The sequence below is a fragment of the Pyrus communis genome, chromosome 17 (assembly GCF_041283825.1).
Source record: "Pyrus communis isolate YQ-2024b chromosome 17, ASM4128382v1, whole genome shotgun sequence".
NCBI classification, from domain to species: Eukaryota; Viridiplantae; Streptophyta; class Magnoliopsida; order Rosales; family Rosaceae; genus Pyrus; species Pyrus communis.
The window spans coordinates 894,648-921,487 of record NC_142581.1 but is presented as its reverse complement, the minus strand read 5'-3'; the positions used below and the strand labels follow the sequence as shown (position 1 = coordinate 921,487).

The 26,840-nt window shown below is 35.7% G+C and overlaps 2 protein-coding genes and 1 long non-coding RNA gene across 4 annotated transcripts; 2 read left to right on the top strand and 1 right to left on the bottom strand.

The window, feature by feature from the left end:
• The first annotated feature begins 24 nt into the window (after nucleotides 1-24).
• Nucleotides 25-3,674, top strand: LOC137708504 (uncharacterized). The gene is made up of 2 exons (XM_068447595.2): nucleotides 25-1,326; nucleotides 2,121-3,674. The coding sequence occupies exons 1-2, from the start codon at nucleotides 616-618 to the stop codon at nucleotides 3,459-3,461; spliced, it is 2,052 nt and encodes a 683-aa protein (XP_068303696.2). The 5' UTR covers nucleotides 25-615; the 3' UTR covers nucleotides 3,462-3,674.
• Nucleotides 3,675-12,291: 8,617 nt separating this feature from the next.
• LOC137708507 (lysine histidine transporter 1) lies at nucleotides 12,292-16,976 on the top strand. 2 transcript variants are annotated; one of them, XM_088689449.1, is made up of 8 exons: nucleotides 12,304-12,453; nucleotides 13,031-13,193; nucleotides 13,975-14,132; nucleotides 14,684-15,067; nucleotides 15,562-16,061; nucleotides 16,168-16,259; nucleotides 16,348-16,416; nucleotides 16,512-16,976. In XM_088689449.1, the coding sequence occupies exons 2-8, from the start codon at nucleotides 13,128-13,130 to the stop codon at nucleotides 16,608-16,610; spliced, it is 1,368 nt and encodes a 455-aa protein (XP_088545575.1). In that variant the 5' UTR covers nucleotides 12,304-12,453; nucleotides 13,031-13,127; the 3' UTR covers nucleotides 16,611-16,976. The 2 variants fall into 2 exon arrangements, with proteins under 2 accessions (XP_068303704.2, XP_088545575.1); XM_068447603.2 differs by lacking the exon at nucleotides 13,031-13,193 and having other exon boundaries at nucleotides 12,292-12,453.
• On the bottom strand, nucleotides 13,863-26,311 carry LOC137709436 (uncharacterized). The gene is made up of 13 exons (XR_015958603.1): nucleotides 26,050-26,311; nucleotides 25,677-25,962; nucleotides 25,508-25,585; nucleotides 24,978-25,020; nucleotides 23,999-24,141; nucleotides 23,868-23,913; nucleotides 22,922-23,675; nucleotides 22,770-22,818; nucleotides 22,209-22,256; nucleotides 21,986-22,031; nucleotides 21,196-21,272; nucleotides 19,979-20,681; nucleotides 13,863-15,082 (listed from the first exon to the last, which is right to left on the bottom strand). It is a non-coding gene; the product is annotated as an uncharacterized LOC137709436 (long non-coding RNA).
• Between the last annotated feature and the right edge of the window lie 529 nt (nucleotides 26,312-26,840).

Genomic DNA, 26,840 nt, shown 5'->3' with positions numbered 1-26,840 from the left:
TTTTCTATTTCTATTTCTAGTTTTAAGCATTAGAATTCTTTAAGCTCTAGAGTGCTGGCTCGATTCTTTTGTCGCTTCTCACGTTTCACAATTTTTTTAGTTATAATGGTTGTTAAATTAGTCAAGTTGGCCTCGTTTCACCTCAAAAATTTTATTTTCAGTTAAAAATATATGTGCATATTTCTCATATATTAATCACCTGTTACATTATTTTTCTCTACAACTTTATTCCATCCAAGAAAGGGACTCTTCCTTTTTCTGTCTTCCATAATTCCATATGTGTAAGCCATGAGTGTTGTTTCCCATCCCTTATCTCCTACTTAATATTATTAATTATTTCTCTCATCCCTCTAAACTTTCCATCTACCCTTAAAAAAGTTATCCATCCTTATTTAATTTCTCCGTGCTATTAGTTGATGATGTGCTTCTTCTGTTCTAGCTGGTAGTTGATCAACTGCTTTAAATCTTCCTTCTTTTCTTCATCTTCCTCTTCTTGGTTTCCTTAATTCTCATTCATTTTTTGGTTGTTAGTTGCATTACTTCCGCCAACAAATCAAAGTTATTCTAGATAATATTGTTGCTCTGTGGTTTCTATTATCCTCCCAAAACTAGAAAATGCCTCCCACATATTTTCCTCTGCGGTGGGAGAGCACTGGAGACCAATGGTGGTACGCGTCTCCGATCGACTACGCAGCCGCTAACGGCCACTACGACTTGGTTCGAGAGCTCCTCCGCATAGACGGCAACCACCTCATCAAGCTCACATCTCTCCGCCGCATCCGCCGCCTCGAGACAGTGTGGGACGACGAAGCACAGTATGATGATGTAGCCAGGTGTCGTTCGCGCGTTGCGCGGAAGCTCTTCCACGAATGCGAGTCCAAGAAAGAAAAAACAAACTCTCTCATAAGGGCTGGATACGGCGGTTGGCTTATGTACACCGCCGCCTCCGCCGGGGAGCTTGGTTTTGTCCAAGAACTTCTCGAGAGAAACCCTCTGCTTGTTTTCGGGGAAGGAGAATATGGGGTGACTGATATTTTCTATGCTGCTGCTAGGAGCAAGAATGTTGAGGTTTTCAGGCTGCTTTTTGACTTTGCGGTTTCGCCGAGGTTTATGACGGGGAGCCGCGGAGAGCTGGAGGAGCACATTGGGGAGATTCCAAGTGTTTATAAACGGGAAATGGTTAACAGAGCGGTTCATGCAGCGGCGAGAGGCGGAAATTTGAGTATTTTGAAGGACCTTCTTTCGGATTGTGAGGATGTTTTGGCTTATAGGGATATTCAGGGATCAACTGTGCTCCATGCAGCGGCTGGGAAAGGAAGGGTAGAGGTGAGAAGCTGCTTCCCACTTTTCTTAAAAGTGCTTTTGCAAAGATTCAATTTTTTTTCCTTTCCAAATTTGCTTTCTTTTCCTGCACTTTTACAAGCACGTGTCAGCTTAATTAGTCAAGTGGTTCCTGGTAACAATCGTTGGTGAGGACGATGACACAAAATAATAAAAATTTAGGGTAAAGAGAAGATGATCAAGGTCAGTCTAATAATCATTTCATTTTTAGTTGTTTTAATGAGACAACTAAAAAAAAAAGTTCTCAAGGCATTCTTGTTACCATAGATGTTGGATGCATAAATTCGCTGTGCAGAACGGATGTGCATTGGTCTATGTTTTGATAACCATTTTGCTTATAGGAAAAACAACTATATAAAATTCTTAACCTAAATTCTTAAGGCATTCTTGTTACATGTTTGTTAGATGCATAAATTCCTTTATAACGGATCTGCATCGATATTGTCAAAAATGCATGGTAACATATTGGTACATTTTGTTGGCGGCAATGATATCAACACAAAATCATTATCCTATCAACTGTCTGAAAGTCTGCTCCGTAGCCAGACTAATGCTAGATGACTGATTCATATCATTGTTCCACAGTTTAATACACTCTTGTTATGGATTTACTTAAAAAAAAAAAAAAGGAAATCCATTTGTAATTCCACATTTTTTAGATTTTTCCTTGTTAATTTTCCTTTTTATAAGTTAATTAGACTTACCTTACTTTTTCTTTGTTTTCAATGTTTATCACCTCCCCTATTTCCCTGAATCAACTAATCTTTTCTTTCATGCAGGTAGTGAAGTACCTTGTGGCATCCTTTGATATCATAAACTCCACTGACCGCCAGGGCAACACAGCATTGCATGTTGCAGCTTCAAGGGGCCAACTTGCCGCAGCCGAAGCGCTTATATCTGCATCCCCGTCATCCATTATTGCACGAAACAACTCTGGAGAAACGTTTCTCCACAAGGCTATATCCGGCTTCCAAAGTCCTGCCTTCCGAAGACTGGACAGACAAATTCAGCTTCTGAAGCAACTGGTGAGCAAGAAAGCTTTCAATATCGAACACATCATCAATGCGAAAAACAATGAAGGACGGACTGCCCTTCACACGGCAATCATTGGGGATGTGCATTCCGATCTAGTCCAACTTCTGATGATTGCACAATCAATTGATGTGAATGCGCGCGACATGGATGGCATGACAGCGCTTGATTACCTTAGACAATGGCCTCGTTCAGCATCATCTGATATACTAATCAGGCAGCTGCTTTCAGCTGGGGGAATATTTGGTTGTGAGGATTACAATGCAAGAAAAGTGATTGCTTCGCGCTTGAAGATGCAAGGCGATGGAGGTAGTCCCGGAACATCATTTAGAATCTCTGACACGGAAATCTTCTTGTATACTGGCATTGAAAATGTATCAGATGCTACTGCTGATCGCCGTAGCATAGGAGCCAATTCACCTGCACCCGAACTTATCAGTCCGTATGATCCAACCGCTGAGAATAACGGCAGCTCATTCTCTAGTAAAAAACCTGGTTCTGTAAATAATGCAGCAGCACAACTAAAACGTGTCATAGGCTGGCCACAAATGAAAGCGAAAAAGCACGAAAGGTTCAAGAAATCGGTTGATTTGGGATCGGTAGATTCTATCAAGATATGCAACAAAAGCCCAGATGAAGCAGCTCCAACCCCACTTCGACAGAGATTTTCAAAGCCCTCAGTCTCATCAGTTCCCAGCAACAAACGAACACTTTCCGTGAGGAGCAACCAGTCAAGTCCATCAGCGAAAAAGAGGTTTGCTTGCGGCATAAGGCACGGCGTAATGCAGGCAATTCCGCACATAACTGTGCCAGGTCGTTCTCGGTCTAGTTCATTTTCAAAATCATCTTCAATTTCTTCGCCTACTTCTCTGGATAAACAGAAAAGCGTTTGCATGGAAACCGACATTGCAGGACCATCTTGGTCGAATGAAGTAGCTGATGACGAAACACCGAATTTGGCAAAACAAGGCTCGGTTCGTAGAAGGTTGAGGAGCCATTATTTCTGTTTTGGTGCATCAGGATTGTCTGTGAAAACCCCAGTTCACAGGCAACGTTTCAAGCAACCTCCTGTTATTTCAGTTGCTTGATTTGACTTTTATGTGAAGAGTTTGGTCCTTGCAAACTCACTAACATAGAAGAAGATCCCTAAGTTCAATAGCTTGTATCTGTTTCTTTTTTCTTTTTCTTTTTTTTATTTTTTTTTTAACTTTTACTTTCTTTTACTTTCTAGCATGCTTTGTTGTTTTAACTTGAATAAATGAAAGAAAGAAAAAACTAGTTAAAAAATTGTTTTGCATCAATTCAATAGGTTTCAAGTCATCTGTGATAAACATCTTGCTGCAGTTAACGATTGTATAAAAAATAATAATGTTATATAGTGCAAGAGTTTGTAGCTTACTTGGTTAGGAACGTCCATCCACTACGCACATCAAAGATCCCTAATTCGATTCTCTCAGTCCCAATATCGCCTTTATCGGAAAAAAATAATACTGTGGGACTCTAATCATGGGAACATCGGATTATGTTCCTCATTCACCTCCTATACCTAATGAGGATACTGGCATAATTATAGGTTCTTATGCACTCCTTGAACGAGAGGAACAAAGATCAATAAGCAATGGTATATGATTTCATAAATTCAAAAGATGTACGATTTATTACGAAACTATTGAAACAACTGAATTCAACATGGAATGTGTCAATGGTTTCTCACAAGCTGGACACTGCTGGTCTGCTCTTTCGAGTTGATCTCATTTACTCATGTTTTCGAGAAGCAAATTTTGTAACAGATCATCAGCTTGTCAATGTCATTATTAAGAAACCAGCCCAATGCAGTAGTAAAGGCCGTTTAGATTTGTAACCACTATCGGTTTATTTGAAAATTTCAGTCACTCATTTTTATCTTTCAACATCCAACATATTAATGAAATTTAAGATGAATATTTGGTTCCGGTCCACCAAGTAGGAGTCCTTCAACAAGAAGGATATTATTGTGTGGCAGACGGGGCCGAATAGAAGCTCCCTTTGGTTTTCTTGCTCTGATTTCTGGTACTGCTTACTGCCTTGTCAACCTCTGTCCTACTCCTACTCCTACTAGGTTTCTTTCCTTTATTTCTTTCATGCAGACAGCCCAGTCTCTGATCCAGACAAAAAGTTACACGAACAACGCACGGACACTTGGCCAGACGAAGAAGGAAAAATGATTTTCCTAGTGCACAAGCCACAAAATACATGAATAAAAAACAGCAGATACACAAACTAGTCAACCTACACTCAGAGCCACTCAATTCGTATCAGCCTAATGCCTAATAAGTCACACCAGACAACGTGATTTAGTGGGATATTTATTCGGATTCTTTGGGTATAAGTCTATGCAATACTTATTTGTTTGATAAAAATTCATCTCATTTTAAACATTTAAATATAATTTAAATTTGGAGCAGACTACAATGTAAACAAATAAATACCTATTATTTTCAAATTATTTACACTTGTGCCACAACACTCTAATTATGTTAATGAATTTAATTATCCACCATAATTGTGGGAAATAATGGCGCGTTTACGTAACGGTAATCAAAATAAAAGAATTGGATTGAGGATGAATTAGAATCGGATTCTTGTTAAAGTTGTTTACTTAAATGTTCTAGAAGCAGAGTAAAAATGAAACGAAATTCATATAAGTTGTTTATCAGTTCACCTGAATCAGAATGAAAATTAATATGATTACTAAAATACCCTTAATCTAAATAATAGAAAAATTGTAACATCCCACATCGTCCAGGTGAATGGATCATGTAAGTCTTATATGTATATTCTCATCTCTACCTAGCACGAGACCTTTTGGGAGCTCACTGGCTTCGGGTTCCATTGGAACTCCGAAGTTAAGCAAGTTCGCGTGAGAGCAATCCCATGATGGGTGACCCGCTGGGAAGTTCTCGTGTGAGTTCCCAAAAACAAAATTGTGAGGGTGTGGTCAAGATCCAAAGCAGACAATATCATGCTATGATGGGGTCGAGCCCGAGATGTGATGGGGACCCGAGCGGAAATGTGACAAAAATTCATAAATTTTTAATACAATTTCACACACACACACACACACACACTTACATATATACATATATATACATATATACATACATACATACATATATACATACATACATACATACATATATATATATATATATATATATATATATATATATATATATAAAACCATTCCCGTTGGAAAATATTGGAATATATTGGTTGGCTGATACCATCATCATTTTTTTTTTCTATTTTTTTCGGTCCCTTTTCACTTCGTTCTCCCCGTCTCTTCAACATTGTCTTGCTCTCTCTAGCTCTTTCTCTGTCTCTCTGTCTCTCTAACTATTTCTCATTCTCTCCATCTAAGCATCAAACCTTCTATAAACGCAGCAGCATACCCAGTTTCCTGCAGTTCGAAAGACCTGAGGGGCGGAATCCGAACTTTCAATGGCAATTTCAGACGAGCTGAGGGGCTACTGCCCTTCCTTGTTCCTCTGTAGCTTCGCTAGTGGGTGATAGGTCTTGGTAGTCTGGGAGGTGGTGTGGTGGTCTGTGTTGGTTAAGGGTGCATGGGATGGGTCTGTGCTTTGGGTGGTTGAATTGTGGGAGGCAAATGGGAGGGGTAGGGCAATTTTGGTAGAATAGTTTGATTACAGATGTTGGTTTTCTTCCGGAATTTAATTATCACCTTCAAGTCAGTATTTGGATTATGGGGATGTTAGGAATCCGATTATTGATTTTGGGTGGAGCCCACTAATTTTTTCATTCCCAAAATTTGGTAAACGCCGGAATCACTTGGAGAGGAAGTCAATTCCCTTTCTTCTACCTCCATTCCGGTTTGGTAAACACACCATAAGTGCCTTATTATTATAATATGGGTAATGCTACGGAGACTAAATTTGCAAACTAAATGATGTGGCACTAATAAGAATGTGCACGTTTATCAATGTTTATGTAATAAATCAATCATCAACTTCTATGTCCTTTAGTTTTCAAAATTTGATCTATAAATTTAGTCTCTATAGCATTACCGTTATAAAATTATCTACTTTATACTTCTCTTACCATCATATGTTTCATTTATTTTATAGGAAAACTAATGAAAATGGCTTGAAAACTTTGAGTTTTAATGATAAGGACAAAATAAGGGGTAAAGTGAATAGTACCAGGATTGACTTTTTAGTGTAAAAATGTGGTTTTTCGTTAAAGTGAACAGTACCGTGGGCTTTTCGTTAAAACTCCATTTTTTTTATTTGTTTGACAATCATTTTAGGTAACTTATTTTGCATGTATGTATTAGGCACACTTTATTAAAATTATATATGTGTGTGTGTGTGTGTGTATGCGTACAAATAATTTATCTATATTTTTATGTAAAATAATATGTAATAAATTAATTTTGAATCAATTGGCTAAAAACATTTATTTATTTTGTAGGTAAATTATTTTTCATGTGATATTACATAAATACTAGCCATATTTTGTTATTATTATATAGAGTGTGCAATCAATCGACATTCTTTTATTTGTAGGTAAATTGTTTTATATATCTATTTTTTTTTTGCAAAATATTGGTATTTAATTAATTTTGAATAAAAAATATTTATTTATTTTGTAAGTAAATTATTTTGTATGTATCATTACATAATTTACTAGGAACTTATATTGTTATTATATATATGTTGTGCACAATAATTGAACTATGTTATATTTAAAATATTGATAATTTTGAATAAAATAACTTTTTTATATTTGTAGGATATACTAATTTACCTGTTAGCATCATGTGAAAACAACTATACAAGGAACATTGGTATCATGTAAATTTTTGTTATTAAATGAATAGGAATCATGACATTTAAATTTTTTTCCAAATCCCCATAAGGTATTTGAAAACATTTAATTGAATGAAATAACGTAAAACAAATGTAGATAATAAGTGAGAGACTCAAAGTAAGTGTTATTAGGGGTAATTTAGGCATCCAAAAATACAAATTTTGCCACAAATTTTGCCAAGTTAAACTTAATTATGGATATTGCTTAGTTGGAGTCTTGTCATTGGGTTTGAATCCAGCAAGCACAAGCTTCCGTAACTTCAAGTCGCCATTGACGATTTCGTACTTATATAAGGACATTAAGTATGGACACACAGTTTTCCCTAGCAGTTGCTACTGCTAGTTGCAGATAACTCCAACTTGGAAGAATTAATTTGCACCTGCTGCTTCCTGCCCTTTGAGTCTTTGACAGCCATGTACAATTATACATACAAATATCAGTCGTCGGTTGATCTTAATGTTCATTAGATTTATACAGATTTCCTATAATTTTTTTGGATAGAGTTGAATAAAACCCGATGTAGCTTCGATTATCATTGTTTTGGTACACTAAGTGGACTACGTACGAAATATCGACTTCAGTATGTGTACGTTTCATAGTTTTTGCTCTTCCTCAAAATGGACTTCCAGTCATGGGATGTCAGCATCCGATGTAAAAATTCCTGAGCTTAGGAGGCTGAGCCTCCTGAGTAAATCATTCAGACCATTGAAATTTGATCTAATAACTACAAATAGGGGGCCCTCTAAAAAGATATGATAATTGCAGCATTTGAATCAAATTTCAACGGCTCGTATGATTTGCACAAAAGGCTCAGCCTACTAAGCTTAGGAGAGGATCCGGTTCCTTTCCTAGCAGCCAACTAGCTTGACTTGCAAAGATTGTTCTTGACCCAAAAAAAAAAAAAAATCAAGAGTGTAAGTCCCACCACGCCCACAACTTGGGAGTGGGAGGAAGAACCAGGAAAGCAAGATTCATGAACGCAACCTTAGGAACTGTGCAACCCACTGAATCATTGACCATATTGCTTATTATTTTATAAAAATTGAATGAGTGAGCCACCGTCGAATTCTTTACAATTCTTTTATTATAAACTAAAATGCTTAAAGAAAATGGTGTTTTCATAGCAAGCAGTAAGCACATATATATAGGTTCGTGAACATATCAGAGGAATACACGTCAATGAGCTAACATTACGATATGTTTAAAATAAATTTTTGAAAACGTAAAATAAAGTGTATAATGTCTTACATTAACATGTGATTCTCCCCAATAGTATACATGTAATTTACCAAAAAAAAAAAAAAAAACTATATATTATACGTGTAATACTTTAGAAATAATTGTTGCTTATGACAATATCATTTCCGGTTCATCTTATAAAGAAAATAAATACACAGTTAGATTCTCCTGAAGAAGTCAAATTATATCGAAAAGGAGGAGCAAAATTTTAAGGTCAATATTATCATTGTGTCACTTGAGAAATCAAATTTGGGTAGCTTAAGGATAAAAAAGATATAAGTGCAGTGTAATCTCAGTGTTTGAAAGTTGAAACCTAGCAAATTAAAATGTGGTTGATCAATGATGACTAACAAAAAGTAGACACTATGTAATGCCACTTTATATCGTTATGGAGAGAGATATTTTCTACACTTTTAATATCCCACTGCAATAACAGACGAATAAAACGATGATATGTAAAATATCACATTATTGGTCTGGGTTGTTATTATGAGTCTTGGCGTAAATGCAATGTACGTATGCTAGGTGAATAGTTAAAGCACTATATATGGTTATGGAGAAAGATTTTTTCTACACCATTAATATCCCACTGCGATAATGGACAAATTAAACAATGTTATGTAAGATATCACATTATTAGTCTGGGATGTTATTATGAGTGTAAGATATCACACGTGATATCGCAGTATTGGTCAGAAATGTTAGGATAATTTATCAAAAGTGTAGATAAGTCATTCTCTTGATTTGGGGGATTGAAGATTTTTGTTGGCTGGATCCTTATATATTAGATCATGTACCACATATTCAACCATTCATTATTCTATTGCATGTTATAATAAAATCTTTATATTTGGGGGATTGGACTCTATCTGGATTCATTTTGTCGGAATCTGCAATTCATTGTGCATTGTACGGTTAGAAATTATTTGACCTTTTTTTATTTAAAAGCAAACACAAATAACATCTAATGAAAATTAACCATATAATTTATTATGAATGATTAGAATATAAGAATTACTAGAATCCCCACCAAATAGATCGGATCGGATCCTCTCCCTATGTCTGGGACACTCATCGAATCTCCATGGACATGTCATCTGAACCGTATAGATCGGTCTCACACTTTTTAACTTTCTAAGCACGTTTCCAGATACTCGAGCGAATCTACATTTGGCATCATCCACTTCTACTCGATTCATTCATGAATGTTTGTATTGATTTTATTTCTTCAATCACGATATGATTGTTCCAGCACCGCCTTGCCGTCTCCTTACCCAATGCCCTAACAATCACCACAAATTACCATTATACCTTTTTCTAGTAGCAAAACCTTTTATACATACACAGAAACCCACTACATGATACAGAGTCCATTAAATAGAAAGGTCACACACAAAATTGGTGTAAAAAATTTGAACTCCATGCTGCTAACCTGCATCTGTTATTTAGGGATCACTCGTATCCAAACATGTAAAATAACAGAAAATTCATCCCCATTATGGAAAGACCAATTCTCTACATATTTTTTTTTTTAAATTGAAGGATGAAAATTAAACTGCTTTTTTAATTCTGGGACGAAATCTAAACTATCATAAAAGTTTAGGGACCAATTACGTAGTTGACTCTTTTTTATTTTTTATTTTTTTTATTTTTTTTTAAGAACTACTTTATATCTTTGTATTTGCTAATACAATATTTTACACAACTCTTACAATTTAGTAATTTGAATCTCGGTAAGAAACAAGTAAACTACTCTAGCCAACTAATTTAACTTGCATTTGTCAAATGCTTTGGATCTTGATTTGCTTATTAATTATAAATGCACATTATCATATTTCGTGTGGTCATCAGATGTGAGTCTCTATAATGTAAGTATTTCTAAACATGTTTCTCAAAAAAATTGGGTTCAAATTAAAGACGGATACATTATCTTAATCAACCGAACTAAGTCACATTTATGAAATACTTTGTATCTTGATTTGTGTATCAGTTGTAAATGCCCGTCATCATAGTACAATGTCTCAACTCTCAAATCTAATTAACTATTGACATGAGTTTTTTGTGGACAAAAGAAGAGTATATAATCATATCACTCTTAAGTAATGAAGGGATTTTAGGCAAAACAACTCTATCATTCCAATTTCGTATTAAGGGCAGGCCATGTCGTGGTCTCGACTTATAAATTAATGAGACCGTAATATGTAAAAGGCCAATTAATAATTGATATAATATAAACTATAATTTAGAGAATAATAAAGATGGAATTTAAACATATACAGAAAATAAAATAAAAGTCTTCATATGAAGAATCAAATGGCCAAGAAGCCGACAGACAGATAAGTCAAATCAATATTATGGGCAGCGACACAACTTGGCAAGCTCACCGCTAGTAGCGCTCCAAATTGCTTAAGTTGTCTGCTATGTGAATCTAGCTAGGGATATCGATGCATGCATGTGGTTTGCTGGCAATGTCAACTTTTGCTCCTAACCCTAATATTTTTTATTTATTTATAAAACTTCGATGGTGCGAGGATAATTTTATCGATGACGAAAAAAGAAGTTACACTTATTAGTCTTATTTGGTGGGATTCTCCTCATGATTTCATTTTCCTTTATTATCATCGTGATTATGTAGAGCTTCCACACTATTACTTTTGATAGGTTATCTTTTGTTGGCATTATTTTTATCTTGTATTGGTTATTGAAGATTTTGTTTGTTATGGTTGCTATATATTATGGTCAAGGTTAGGCTTTATGTTTCCTTGACAAATTGTACTCTTCTTGTTTTTTAATAAATCTATCTCATTGTCGTTTTCCATGATAATAATGATAGAGCGAAATAGACTTTGTGGTTTAAAACACAAAATTGGTTTGAACCCCTTGACATCCTTAAAGTTATATACATATTTCGTTGTCTATGGTAACATGCATTTAAAAAAAAAGGTTAAATGTCAAAGTGGTTCTTGTGTTATAGTCATATGGCGAATTTAGTCATTGTGTTTGTTATTTGACTAATTTAGTTCTCATGTTTGTCTCTGTTAGCTAATTAAAGACATTTCATTCGAAATTGACTCAATGACTAAAACACAGAGACCATTTTAACATTTAAGGCAAAAAAAAAAATACAGGAATTTAAATGCTTTAATGGTGATAATTAACAATACATTAAACTTTGTATTAATAGTGTGGTAAATGCAGAAGAAACAGACGAATTTTAAAAACCGTTTTTAAAGTACACAATATCACATGGAATATTGTCATTTTAAGTTGCAGAATGTATTTGCAATTTTTCTGAATTTATCCATCCAAAATGGATCTTATTGTTGATATTTTCCTAAACTACTTGTATATATGTAGGGATTGCCTTCTCCAATCCATTTTTCCAGAAATCTCTCCTTCCAAATGAAACCTTATTATTATTATTATTAAGTTTTTTTTTTTTTAACTTTTTAACCTTGCAATATTATTTGTTCTTTTATCTTCCCTTGTGAAACCTTCATCTAAGTTGTGAATTATATATCTTTTAGGGTAGTATACTTGTGAAATATATAACTTATACGCCTCCTCAAAATTCCTTTCCATTTTTGTTTCCCTTTCTTTTTTCAGTCTAAGGTGGATGTTTCCAGGAAATTTCAGCGAGCATACGTACACACAAAAAAACAAAGAGTATTGGAATGAAATGGACACAAAAGCAAGATAATTACTGAGTTTTATTACTGAGTTGGAAGGGTAATTTAGTCCATTCCTCACGTGTGTCCTTGGATCTTTGTATTATATATATGTAGAAAGAGCACCCTGGACCCCTGGTCAATTTCTGTGCTCGATACTCGAGTTGAATTCCTCTTGTTTTTTTCCTCTCTCTCTCTCTCTCTCTCTCTCTCTCTCTCTATATATATATCTGTGATTGTCGTCTTTGTCGTGTATCCTTGCAATCCTGTGCCGGCCATGGGAACCCAAGCTCCAACTGACGAAGTTAGTCTCTCTCTCTCTCTCTCTCTCTCTCTCTTTCTCTCTCTCTCTCTCTCTCTCTCTCTCTCTCTAAATCTCTGTCTGTGAAACTAAACATTTTTCAACTATACAAGCGACTTGAGAGTGAATTTGAAAACAAGCAAATATTTTGACTCAAGCTACATCATTTGTTTTTGGTTTTTTTTGTTTGAAGTTTTGTGTGCTTATAAGATCAACATCACCACAGAAGGAGATATTATTTTGCAAACTAGGTTCAGGTCGGATTTTTCTCTCATTATAAAATAAAATATTTGAATTAAAATAATAATATACTAACATTTGTTTATACATTTTGTGTGTGTAAACATATTTATTTAGAAAATGAGAAGGAGAGAGAGAACGTGGGGGACTGAGAGGGTTTTTTTTTTTTTTAATATTGAAGGTATTGTAAAATTTAAATTTGTGAAATTACATTATTGCTCATTATTTTGTTAAGTAATAGAAATTTAAGTAGTTTTTTCATCTTCTTTTAATTGACAAAGAAAATTTTATTAATTAAATGAGATTCTGGGATGCACTGCTATTAACCAAGTTTGATCAGGAAGTAGCTAGTGCTGGCCCCTACACGCCCGACAGAGAATAAAACACTGCTCAAACAAGACTTGAAGCAACTCAATTACGACAGTTGATACAGTTGGATGAAAAGCCTTTTCAACGTTTTGAGTTTTGATTCCTACAATAGGATCCTCTCTCCGGATTTTTTGGTTAGAATTTTAAGAATGGGTGAATCGTATTTGTTTATTGTCTATAATTACGATTAATTTTTGTCAAGTACTATTTGTGCTTAATTTTAAATAAAAATATTTAAAATAATTTTTGATCGTACAATACATGATGAACAGACACAATTTACAAATTTTTGAGATCCCCACAAAGAAAATCCGAAAAGAATCCGAATTCTTGATTCCTCCCCTAAGTCAGGGATACCATATACCAAGATTCATTGGACTAGCTCCCCCCACCGGCCCACCCCACTTCCCAACCCCCTAGAATTCCAATTACACCATTGTCCTTTTTTATTTACGGTAGAATTTTTAATTTTTCCTCATCCGTCCTTATTTAGCCGAAGATATTTAGCTCTGTACATGTAGAAAGTTATTCTTCCTCATAACTAAAATACGGTTTTATACACTGTGCTCTAATGTGATTTGTAGCTAAGATAAAAGGAACTTTAACGAAAAATTTCGGTACTGTTCACTTTAACAAAAAAATCATATTTTTACACTAAAAAATCAATATTGATACTATTCATTTTAATCTTTATTTTATCCTTATTGTTAAAACTCTAAGTTTTCATATCATTTTCATTAATTTTCCTAAGATAAAATGACATGTCAATAATTTTCTTAGCTAACCGACCCCGACAATGTTGATTTCGTTGAAGCGAATAATGATGTGTCAATTTTCCATGTGATATAGTCCTGGATTTGGGTGACAGTATGTGATTGATGCTGATGAAACAACATATGTTATTGTGTATGATAGATAGAAGAAAAATTAGCAAAGCAGAAGAAAATCGAAGAGTGGCTTCCAATCACTGCTTCAAGGAATGCAAAATGGTGGTACTCAGCTTTCCACAATGTCACTGCCATGGTTGGAGCTGGTGTTCTCAGTCTCCCTTACGCCATGGCCAATCTTGGATGGTATGTTAATCCTGATTAAGGCCTGATTTGGTACTGAGGTGATTCTAAAAAAAACTGGTATAAAAAAAAGCTGGGAGCTGTTTTTGTGTTTGGTAAACATTTAGCTTTAGCTTTTTTTCACAGTTTTTGGTGAAAAAAAACCAAAAACAAGAAGCTACAAAACCCAGCTTTGAAAAACTGATTTTTTTTCACATCTGTTTTACATAAAAGTTTACCAAACACTATAATACTGCTTTTTTTTTTTCAAAAACACTTTTACAAAAAAGTTTACCAAACACTCTGCTGCTCTATTTCACAGCTGCTTATTCTCACAGCACAACAAAAGTAGTTTTTTTTCAAAGCACAGCAATACCAAACCAGCCCTAACTCAACCCTAGACTTCTGACAATATTAAATAGTCATACAATTCTTCACATCACTTGGGAAAGTGATTTCCGCATACTCCTCTCCCTGCAAGCCCTTGTTTACTTTTTACATTCGGACAGAAATTAGTAAGCATATTTCCTTACTTATTGCTGCTGTTATTTTGCCTCCACATTGTGGTAATTCAGGGGTCCTGGTGTGGTAATTCTGGTGCTGTCATGGATCATCACATTGTACACACTCTGGCAAATGGTTGAAATGCATGAGATGGTTCCAGGCAAACGGTTTGATCGATACCACGAGCTGGGGCAGTATGCATTTGGTGAAAAGCTTGGCCTTTACATTGTTGTGCCTCAACAGCTCATCGTCGAGGTCGGCGTCAACATCGTCTACATGGTTACCGGAGGAAAATCGCTACAGAAGGTCCACAATTCTGTGTGCTCAGACTGTAAAAAGATCAAGTTAACCTATTTCATCATGATCTTTGCATCTGTTCACTTTGTCCTCTCCCACCTTCCCAACTTCAACTCCATCTCTGGTGTGTCTTTGGCTGCTGCAGTCATGTCCTTGAGGTATATATTGTCAACCTAAATTGTTTGAAAGTACTTTTAGAACGACAAAGTGTTTGTAGGTAAAAAATGCTTATGACATGGTTTGACAGGAAAAAAGTTAAAAAGTGTGATTATTAAAAAAAATCGATTAACTGGTTTGGAACTACTTTGGAAGGGCTAAAAGATCTTTATATGCAAATCTAAAATTTTCTGACTACGTTTGGGAGAAACAGTTCAAATTACTTGTGGACCATAAAAGCTCTTTGAAGAAGCATTATATGCTTCTTAGAATTCACTTTCAAGTGCATTCTCAGGAGGCAACTATATTTTTAATAAAAACTACAAACGTACATGTTTCTAACTCCCTCACAAAGTGCTTCATATAGGAGCAGTCTCGGACAAGCTAGTGCTCCTAGATAACAAAAAACAACACATCAATTGGCATAAAAAAGTTACAAGTGTTTTCAAATTAATGTTTAATTAATATCCTTCAATTGATTTTATGAGGGATGCAGTTACTCTACCATCGCTTGGGGAGCCTCTGTGGACAAGGGTGTGGTAGATAATGTCGCGTATGGGTACAAAGCCACGTCTGCATCAGGAACTGTGCTCAATTTCTTCACTTCCTTGGGTCACGTGGCTTTTGCTTATGCTGGTCACAATGTTGTTCTGGAAATCCAAGCAACAATTCCATCTACACCTGAGAAGCCATCCAAGGGACCCATGTGGAGAGGAGTCATCGTCGCCTACATTGTTGTCGCCTTGTGCTACTTCCCGGTTGCTCTGGTCGGATTCTACGTGTTTGGCAATACAGTTGAGGATAACATCCTCATTTCACTTGAAAAACCTGCCTGGCTCATTGCAGTGGCCAACATGTTTGTTGTCATCCATGTCATCGGAAGCTATCAGATTTACGCAATGCCGGTGTTTGACATGATCGAAGCTGTGTTGGTAAAGAAGTTGAATTTCGCACCTACTAGAACGCTTCGCTTCATTTCGCGTAATATATATGTCGGTAAGTACCCTTTTCCCTTTATTCCATCAAGTTATAACATGAGCTTAAATGCGCATGTTGTTATCTGAAGGTGGATAAATGAGTTCTAATTGACATTGTATTGCAGCATTCACCATGTTCATTGGCATTACCTTCCCTTTCTTCGGTGGTCTCCTTGGATTTTTCGGAGGATTTGCTTTCGCTCCAACAACTTACTTCGTAAGCCCACAGTTTTTCTCCACACCTAATGCAAAGCATAGCGTAACGTTACTTGCACATTTTGAGTGAATCTTGTTATTATATGCAGCTCCCTTGTGTCATGTGGCTTGCCATTTACAAGCCGAGGAAGTTCTGCTTGTCTTGGTGGTGCAACTATGTATGTTCATTCGTACTCGTACTTCGTTGTCCATAAGTTTACATTTTCTTTAATTTATATTAGTTAACCTAATAATTATTTTACTTCATTTTCAGACCTGTATCTTTTTGGGTGTTCTTTTGATGGTTCTATCACCTATCGGAGGATTGAGATCGATCATCATGCAAGCCAAGACCTACAAATTTTACTCTTAAGTCCTTCACCATCCTTCCCGGCCCAAAAAAGGATAGTAGGTTGCTGCAAGAATCTCCAAAACCTATAAAAAAAAATACAAGAAAAATGAAGCCGTTGATGATGATGAAGATCAATCTAATTATGACTATGTGCCTCGAGGGTCTTGCGATAATCGGAGATCTGAAAATAAATAAGGTTGTTTGTTTCCAAAGGATTCTTCTTCTGTTTCATTTTCTCTGTTTGTAATGGTGAATATATGTACATGTATTTATATATACTAGAAATATGGCCCGCACGTTGCTGCGGGGTTAGTAACCGTATAAAAAAAACATATTTTGAAGTTATAAGAGATTATTAAAGAAGGTTCATGTATATTTACCCTAAAAGATGTTTGAGCTTTTTGAAAGAATTTTTACATGAAGATCAGAAATTGGGTGAATGAAGCTCTTGGAATCCTTTGAACCACTCTATGAATAGCATGACCTGGGAGTGATTGATAGTGTAACAAAAATTAGTAAAAGAGAGTGTAAGAGTATTACATATAAAACTATATTATTGGAAACACTTTATGGAAAGCTGTAGTTGTTGTGCCTTGGCTGATTATCTTCACCAACATACAAACCCATAGTTGAATAGTTTAAAATACAAGAAATTAAGACACCGAGAAATTTACGAGGTTCGGCAAAAACCTGCCTACGTCCTCGGAGAGATATTGCTCTTCACTATGAGAAAAACAGTACAAGTTACACATGAGTTAAATCGACATAACCCAATCTCATATCCCTTGTACACCCACTCACAGAATTTTCCCAAGAGCCTCACTCTACCCCAAGAGTTCTTTCACAAGAGACCTTTCACTCTAGCTCTCTTGATTTCTCTCTGCAACTCTCTCTCTACCACCATAAGGCATAACAAATGCCTTAATATATAATGTTCAACCTTTCCCATGGGAGAGCCGAATGCTCTCCCCTTGGATGCTTTCTTCCTCATCATGATGTTCCTTTCATCATTTTCTTATTTCTTTTAACCAACATTTTTCCATTTTTTCCTCCCCAAAATAAGGAAGGTGTTGTCCACCTTCTTTGTTTAGCCGAAAGGTATTTTGGACACTTGTCCACTTGGTCACAAACTCCAACAATCTCCACCTTGGCCAAGTTTCGAAGTCCATTGGCCTTACGTACCAGCATGCACACTCTGAATCAACCTCGTTGGTCCTGTTCCGATTCAGTCACTGCCAATGCATGTGCAGCTGCTGCAAGCAAAAAAAAACATTTAGCTTCAGACAGGATCTCGACACATCCTCGTCTCCTCCAGCAGGTTTTCCTCATCTTCATTGCCTGCAACTTGGAAACTTGTCAGTGCACCCATTTCCAGCAACACCCGTCGAGCCAGACAAACATTCCTCACACTTCTCATTCTTCAGGACCATCTCATCACCTGTGAATCTCATAGCTCCACCTGCTGCAAAACCCCTGCAACACTTGAGACTATACATCACCAGGAGATGTGTTGCTTCGAGTACCTAGAGGGCATACTCGAAGTCTTCCGCCACAAAATTGCTGCTACCTGGACCAAGATCATCCTTTCTTTTTCTCAAAGGACAATTCATATTTTTATGCCCGAATTCTTTGCAGTCATAGCATTGTGGTCCCTTGCCTTTGGAGCTTGATTTGAACCTGTTGTCTCTCTCAAATCCTCCTCCCAATTTTCTTCCATGATTCCAACCTTGAACAGCTAAAGCAGTCTCGTGCCCACCATCTACAATGGTCTTCCTCTTTTGTGTATCATAAGACACCAAAGAAGCATGCACCTGCTCCAAACTTACTGTATCTTTTCCATGCAATAAGGTTGTCACAAGATTCTCATACGAATCTGGAAGTGAGGTAAGAAGTAAGAGGGCTTTATCTTCTTCCTCAACCTTAACATCAACTTTCCTCAATTGATCCAAGTATCCATTGAACACATTCATGTGGTCCATGAGATTCCCGCCTTCATCCATCTTCAGCTTGTACAGCTTCCTCTTCAGATGTAACTTGTTGGTCAAACTCTTAGCAATATAGAGTTTTTCCAACTTCTCCCACAGTACAGGCGCAAAATCTTCATCCATAACATTGTTGATAATGTTAGTTTGTGGCCAAGTGGACAAGTGTCCAAAATACCTTTCGGCTAAACAAAGAAGGTGGACAACACCTTCCTTGTTTTGGGGAGGAAAAAATGGAAAAGTATTGGTTAAAAGAAATAAGAAAATGATGAAATGAACATCATGATGAGGAAGAAAGCATAAAGAAAGCATCCAAGGGGAGAGCATTCGGCTCTCCCATGGGAAAGGTTGAACATTATATATTAAGGCATTTGTTATGCCTTATGGTGGTAGAGAGAGAGTTGCAGAGAGAAATCAAGAGAGCTAGAGTGAAAGGTCTCAAGTGTTGCAGGGGTTTTGCAGCAGGTGGAGTAATGGGATTCACAGGTGATGAGATGGTCCTGAAGAATGAGAAGTGTGAGGAATGTTTGTCTGGCTCGACGGGTGTTGCTGGAAATGGGTGCACTGACAAGTTTCCAAGTTGCAGACAATGAAGAAGAGGAAAACCTGATGGAGGAGACGAGGATGTGTCGAGATCCTGTCTGAAGCTAAATGTTTTTTTTTGCTTGCAGCAGCTGCACATGCATTGGCAGTGACTGAATCGGAACAGGACCAACGAGGTTGATTCAGAGTATGCATGCTGGTACGTAAGGCCAATGGACTTCGGAACTTGGCCAAGGTGGAGATTGTTGGAGTTTGTGGCCAAGTGGACAAGTGTCCAAAATACCTTTCGGCTAAACAAAGAAGGTGTTGTACACCTTCTTTGTTTAGCCGAAAGGTATTTTGGACACTTGTCCACTTGGCCACAAACAACACCTTCTTTGTTTAGCCGAAAGGTATTTTGGACACTTGTCCACTTGGCCACAAACTCCAACAGTAGTGCTATAAGATATACCGCGGTTATAGTTTCAAAACTTATAAAAGAATGCAAGACAAAATATATACACAGAAAAGTAAAAACTATTTAGTTTGAAAGATATGAACGATTCAGCTTGCAGCAAATGTGGAGAGTGATTGAGAAAAGGGAGCATTAAATTAACTGTTTTTCCTTTCCTTCCCTTTGCTCACTGCATAAACAGTAGAGTAGCTCTAGTTTTTCAATTTTTTTTAATGCCATTCTTCGTGTCAAGTCAAGATCAACAACTAAATTTATAACATGCATGTAAATAATACCAGGAAAAATTCCACTTCATTAGACATGCATATTATTTTCTTAGTTCATATATGAGAATTTGACATTATCTCTTTCAACCAGCAACCAAAGTCACTTCTCAAAGAGATTATAAATAGAAGAGAGTGGAAGCTTACCCAAAGCCAATTTCAAGTAGTAGTGTTGTGCTACTCTCTCCATTTTCTTATTTTTAGACCCAACAATCTCGGCAGTTAAATATCAGAGTTGGGTTCCATTGGTCTTTCAAAATATCCAGACAAATTGCTCCATTTTGACTGCTAATATTAGGGCGCCTTCAACATATGAGATACATACACACAAAAAAACATTATTAGTGATCCAGATGCATATCGTTTCTCTTGAGTATTCCAATTTAGCAGTCCCTAGAATCTTACACAGTGGCACCTGGTTGTTTCTCCTACTTTACAAACTGTTTTTGTTTCTTTTCTTTAAAGCACATTCTGCTGATAAATATATTCTTCACAAAAATTATGCAATACAATTGTACATTAAGTGCTAATAATCTTCATAAAATGGCTAGTTACATTTCTTCACAACTTGAGTGATCTCTCAACTAAATGATGGATGAGGTTATAGTTTATCACTTTCACATTTACATTTGCCCACAATTTAAGCATTATATTTAAACTCCAAACGATGCATAGGTTATCATGCAGTTACATCATTATAATAAAATTCACTTCCAATAAGAGTATAAATACACCTAATTGGTAATATCTTGAGAGAGAGAGAGAGAGAGAGAGAGAGAGAGATACATGGCAATGGGTCGACTTGCAATGAACTAAAGAACTCGACTTTTTCTTATGATTACATCACCACCTTCAAGAAATACATCAATCAGTAAAATCAGAAGTGACAACACAAAAGAAAATCCCAGATAAAAGTTCTCATTAGCAGTGAAATTATTAGTATTGCACTAAAATGTTTAGTGATAAGGAGATAATGATTTAAACAATATTATCTCAATCATCATTCTGATAAAGAGAATATGTTACTTGTCCAAAACTACCAATCTGGATCATGGCTCAAAACTAACTGTCAAAACCATTCGTAACAGTAAATTATTGTTCTTTCTTAAGATTCCAAATAATTGGATACACAATCCTTTTATAGCTTTATACTAGATAGTTTTGCCCGCGCGTTGCTGCGGGATCACAAATTGTGTGAAAAATTTGTTTCAAAGATATAAAAAGATTGTATGACAGAAAATGCTGAATAAATCTTTATATACGAAAGATTTGATTGATACAATCTATATACAAAAGATGATGTGCATGTGAAAAAGATTAATCTTTACTTACATTCCTGCATTCTTACATTTTTCGAACTCGACCTACTTTAACTCCTCCACAGTCAATAGGCACGAACCTTCATCTTTCTTGTTGGATTAAAAGCTGGCAAATCGCAGAGCTGAAACCATTTTCATTCAATTACAAAGTTGTAGAATCAAAATATCAATTTACGAAATCACAAATATGCAGATTAAATTGCATGTAAAGAAATGTGTAAATAGAAAAGTATCAAATTGCAAAAGAAATGTTAACACAACACCACTACAATAATAAGAAATCTCAAATAATATCTACCACATATGATTTTTTAAAATGGATACCGGTAATAGATAACTTATAGCTTTCACTTGCTTACTGTTGTTAATGAGATACAAAATACAGCCAACAAAAGAAAACATAACAAATACCAAAAGAAAGATTAAGCTCCCAATCAAGTATTTAAATGAAAGAGATGTAAAGGTAGTCAAATAACTGAAAAACATCAATGTTTCAAATAATAACCATCACAAAATTATTCCACTCAAAGTCCCCTAAATAACACATCATGGGCATCCTGCCACGATTATCTGAGAATATACTGCATTATCTTGAATTCAAAGTACAAACAATGAAGAATGCACATGAAGAACACACAATTTCTTTGCAAAACGATTTTATAATGTTATAATGTTGAATTGGAAATTCAGAATGAACTTCATTAGTTCAATATGAAAAATTCAAGAATTTAATCACACTGAAAAATGAAAATCACGAAGCAACGAAGAAGCAAGCAAACTACAGAATTCAAAGAACCAAACATGCCAGAACTGAAACATTAAAAATAGCATTTACCTATTTCAAAGATAAAAAATCACAGATATCAGTATATCAGCACTCCCTGCAAAACACCAAAATCAGAAAATTAGAAAAATCTAATTTGATATCATTGTATCTTAAGAAACCACCAAATTTCCAATCAAAGAAAAAGTAATAAAAACCCCTGCATAAAATAATCAGAAGATAAAAGCTGAAATTTGTAAAGCATTTGTGCAAAGCACTTATTAGAGGAACTTACATATGGATGAAAGTGTTGGTCTCTTGTATCATGTTAGAGCAGCATTAGCTGGAATTTGCAAATATAATACATTCTGAGCATTCGAATGATTCACTTTGCACAAAACCTAATCATCCAACTGTGCAGAAAAATAAAAAATGCACAATGACAAATTTGAATCTATAGTACTACAATAAAGAACGGAGAAAAAGTTACTTATTACAACCCCAGTTTTTATTGGTGTCATTACCCCCAATCTTGTACCATATACCAAGGTACTGAAAACATATTGTTTCACATTTAATTACACTGTTTCACATTCAGCTGTGCACACATAAAATTGGTATCAAATTTATTTCAGTAATGGCTCAATGGTGTAAGGATTCTTTATCGCTTGTTTTGACTTAGACAAATTTTTTCATCATTGCGGCTTTATTTTTTTCTAATACCATCACGTAAAATAAATGCAAACCAAGAATATCTAGAACAATATAAATAAGGAATTTCAAAACATTATAGCAGAAAATCAATTACATGCAACTTTTCTTTAAACACTCTTTAAATGTAGAAAACAAAACTAACCTTTTTTGTAGTAGCGATGATAAGGAATTAAAAATCAAAACAACATCTGCTAAAAAATACAAAAAAGAAAAATCAAAATGAAAAAAAAAAAAAAATCAATCTTCAAAACCATATGCAAAATAGCGGATTTGTGTCATCATCATTATCCTCACCATTATCATTATCATTACCCACTTGCAATTCCTTGCTGTCTGGTTTCAAATTACTCTTAATTCTCATCCAAGTTAATGGGTTTTGAATCGCCACCAACTTCTACAATTCCCAAATCACAAAATTCTAGTAAAGGGTATGCCAAAAACGCAAATTCAAAATTCAATTTCTTTTTGTACAGGACAATAGAAAGATTGAGACTTTTTTTACTTCTACAGTTCTACACACTTTCGAGCTCTAAATTTTCTCGGAAACAAACAGAAAGTCAAAGAAGTTGTACCTGGTCCAAGAGAAGAGCAGTGCTAGAAGAGATCTCTGGCGAGAAACTTAATAAGATGGACCAAACCATTGAACAAAGAAACTCAGTGAGACTAAAAGAACGATAATCAACCATAACAATTATAGTTAACAATAAATGTAAAAACCCAGAACCATTAACCTTCCTTAAAAATATGAACTATTGTCCTTATTACTATGTATTTAACCAGATCGCAAACAATCTCATTAGATCTCATGATATCATGAGGGGGCATAAACACATGCAATTATCAAGAAGTTAATTCTCCAATTTCTAATCACAAATTCCAAACATAAACAACGGAGTGCAAGGGATAAGAACATATTGGACTGATGAACGGAATAGCTAATGTGATGAAAATGCTCAAACCTTACTAACAACGCTGCAACTCCTGAAAAATCATAGACTCACAAAATCTGGTTTTACCAGGCAAACCGTGGACAACCCATTGCAATTTACTGCAAAACAAAATTGTTAGTATATCCAAAACACGATTACAACCCACAAATCCATCACCAAAACAAATAATTTCCCTAACAAAATTAATCATATTAACAATTTTTTCAACCTGATATATAGATACACAACGACATGTATAAACATATCAGAGATATAGAGAAAGAAAGAGAGAGGTAGAGGTAGAGAGAGACCTGATGGTGTTGATGAACACTGGAGAGTGAGAAAAGCAGAGGACAACTGGAGGTTGCTAAAAGAGATTAAGTATAGTGAAAAATTAAATATTTGACTTCTGGGTACTTGAGAAGAAGTGAGATTTAGTTACCTATGTAAGGAGAGATTGGGAAATACTCTGAAACCCTTGCATCAGCAATCGCAAGATCAGGAAGAAAAAAAACCTTGGAAACCAATTTCATGACCTTCCACATAGCGCCGACAAATCTAGGTTTACAGGGATGCAAAACTCATCTGAAAAAAGAGAACCCAAACAAAATCTCAAATAAAAAAAAAAAATTTAAAAAGAAAAAGGAAAAGGAAAACCACGATCACAAAACCCCATATTTGAACAAAAGAAAACCCCAGATGTAAGATCCGAAGAACTCACCAAGACATGCTATCCTTTATGGGTAAAATTTTTCTTCGAATCAAACTGAAAGCGTTTATTGGTTGGGTGGTTTTTCAGCAAAACGGAGAAAGTGAAAGAGAGAAAATCCCTTAAACCACGAAAATCAGCAACCCTTTCCGCGAAAGAAAGCACAGTTATCACAGGAAACAGATTATTGGAAGAAAGAACAGCCAAAACGAAAAGAGCAAAAGCCGAAATCAAGAAAAGCAACGAAGGAACAAAACCCTAACTCAAGATGACTCTCGAAGTCGAGAGAATAAGATGAGCGCCTCGTGGAAAACAGGGACACAAACGGAAAGAAAACAGAGAAGCGAGGGCAGTTCCGTCCGGACACTGGTCATCCACAGTACCCAACCCCTACGGGTTTTAGTATATATGATATGGATACTTGATCCTCATCAGTCTCATATACTCCCCTCGTGGCCATGAGACTTTTTGATGAGTGCATTCGTCAAAAGGGCAAGCTTAGAGTATTCAAAAGTTTTTCAATTTCTTAGTTTGCTCTAGACCTCATGATATGCCGATAATAGTTAAAGATGAATGAACAAAATAAAAAAGAGAGTGAGAGAGTTAAACCCAAAAGCTTAACCCAATCTCATTTGCATACCATTTGACCATATTAAGAAAAATATGAAATTTGCACCCCCATTTGACCGTATTAAGGATAGAGGGCACTCACATCGTCGCAGTAGTAGTATTATTTGATATGCTTTTCCTCAAAACTGCCACAAAAAAAACCCATAAAGCATAAAAATTTAGAAACAGAAAAGAAAAGGTTTGAAATTACCATTAAAAACACAGAATGTACAGAGAGAAACCAAATCGAATTATTATGCCCCTTATTTCCCAACTTCATCAAAACAACCAAGAAGTATAATACATCAAGGTTAATTTCTCACTTTCTTTAATGAAAATGAATTCTACTTCTTCCCATCTATTTGTTCTTCGTTCTTAGGGTCCTTTGTGTGCCGCTTTCGAAGCACTTTATGCTCAAGGTAAATAATTACGGTTTTTTCCCTTGAGCCTTTTCTCCAACAAAAACAAAATTCCAACAAAACAAAGAGCAACGTGTTCTGAAACGAAAAACAGACGCAAATCACCCAAAATTACAACGGATCATTTTATATTTTCTAGATAAATCACATTCCCTAAGTATGATAAATATTCAAAGTTATACCATCCCAATTCCACATAAGACAGTACACAAACCTTCAGAGAGATGTCAGCCGATAGTCAAAAGCTAGGTTTCGTGTTGCAGCAACAGCTCCTGCTGTTGTTCATAGATCACTGCAAAACAACACAAAGTTCTAATTGCTACACTACATGTATTGAATCAATTCCAAAAGGGTAATTACAGTAAAAAAGAAGCTCTATATACCTTTTGTTGGAATGTCAGCCTCATACTTCTTCACTTAAGCATTAACAGTAGCTATAGCCTGTAAAAATAGAAAATCAACTTTTTACCTACATCATCAGAGAATGGCAGCCACGAATCTTCCACTGCCTATAAATTCCACAGCTGCCTTACCCTTTGCCTCACACTTCATTGCTTAAAAAAAAACAATCACTACAGTCGCTCCAGACTTGCAGTAATAATATTATCATTCCCCCTCCAGCTAAAGAGCTTGTGTGTTTGTTCTTTGGAACCAAGAAAATGGCCTCATCTGCAAGTGAAAAACGCTTACTTCAAGATTGCAGCCAATGAAAAACATCGTGAGAACTCGCCGTACTTCGACGGATGAAAGGCTTACGATCAAAACCCTTTTCACCCAACTAAAAATCCTGAGGGTTTAATTGAGACGACTGAAGGGGTATATCTTTTTGTTCCTTTATCGGCAAAAACCTTCTGCGAGAGAGAGATATATCGAGAAAATGGACAAAAGGTTGAGAGGATTCTGGACCTATGACGAGTGAAGTCGGTTGTGAAATTGATTTGAATCAGATTTTTGCATGAAGGAAGAGGTGGAGGAAATGGTAGAGTGATTCGATTCGAATCGGTGCAGGAAAGAGAGATGCAGGAAATGGCGAGTGTTTTCTAAAACTAGATGGAAAAGCTATTTTCCATTCCCTCCTATTCCACGATGACAACACGTGTACACCGAAGCAAATGGAGCGCTGATGGCATACGCGTGGACATTTTCACACATGTAACCCAGGCAGAAATGAAATTACACAAACCAAACAGGGGCAAATCCGTCATTTCACTGTTGGTGAATATGAACAATGATTTTCTGCCGCCTTTTAGTATATGTATAATATCATCTCAATTTTTTTTTTCTTTTCTGTTTGTTTTTCTGCATTCTTAATTGATCCCTCTAATAAAGATTGATCAAATCCTAAATACATGAGAACGATCTAGTTTTTTGTGTAATTAACACTACTCTTAATAGGGCTTAGGAAAAGAGCATTTGGGAACTACATTTTTGCTTATGTAGCTTGGTGTTAATTTAATCTCTTTGGTGTGCAATACATTTTCTCATATATTTATTTATCAATGATGGTTTGAAATTTCTGAATTGTTGTGTTGTAGTGTCATAATGTG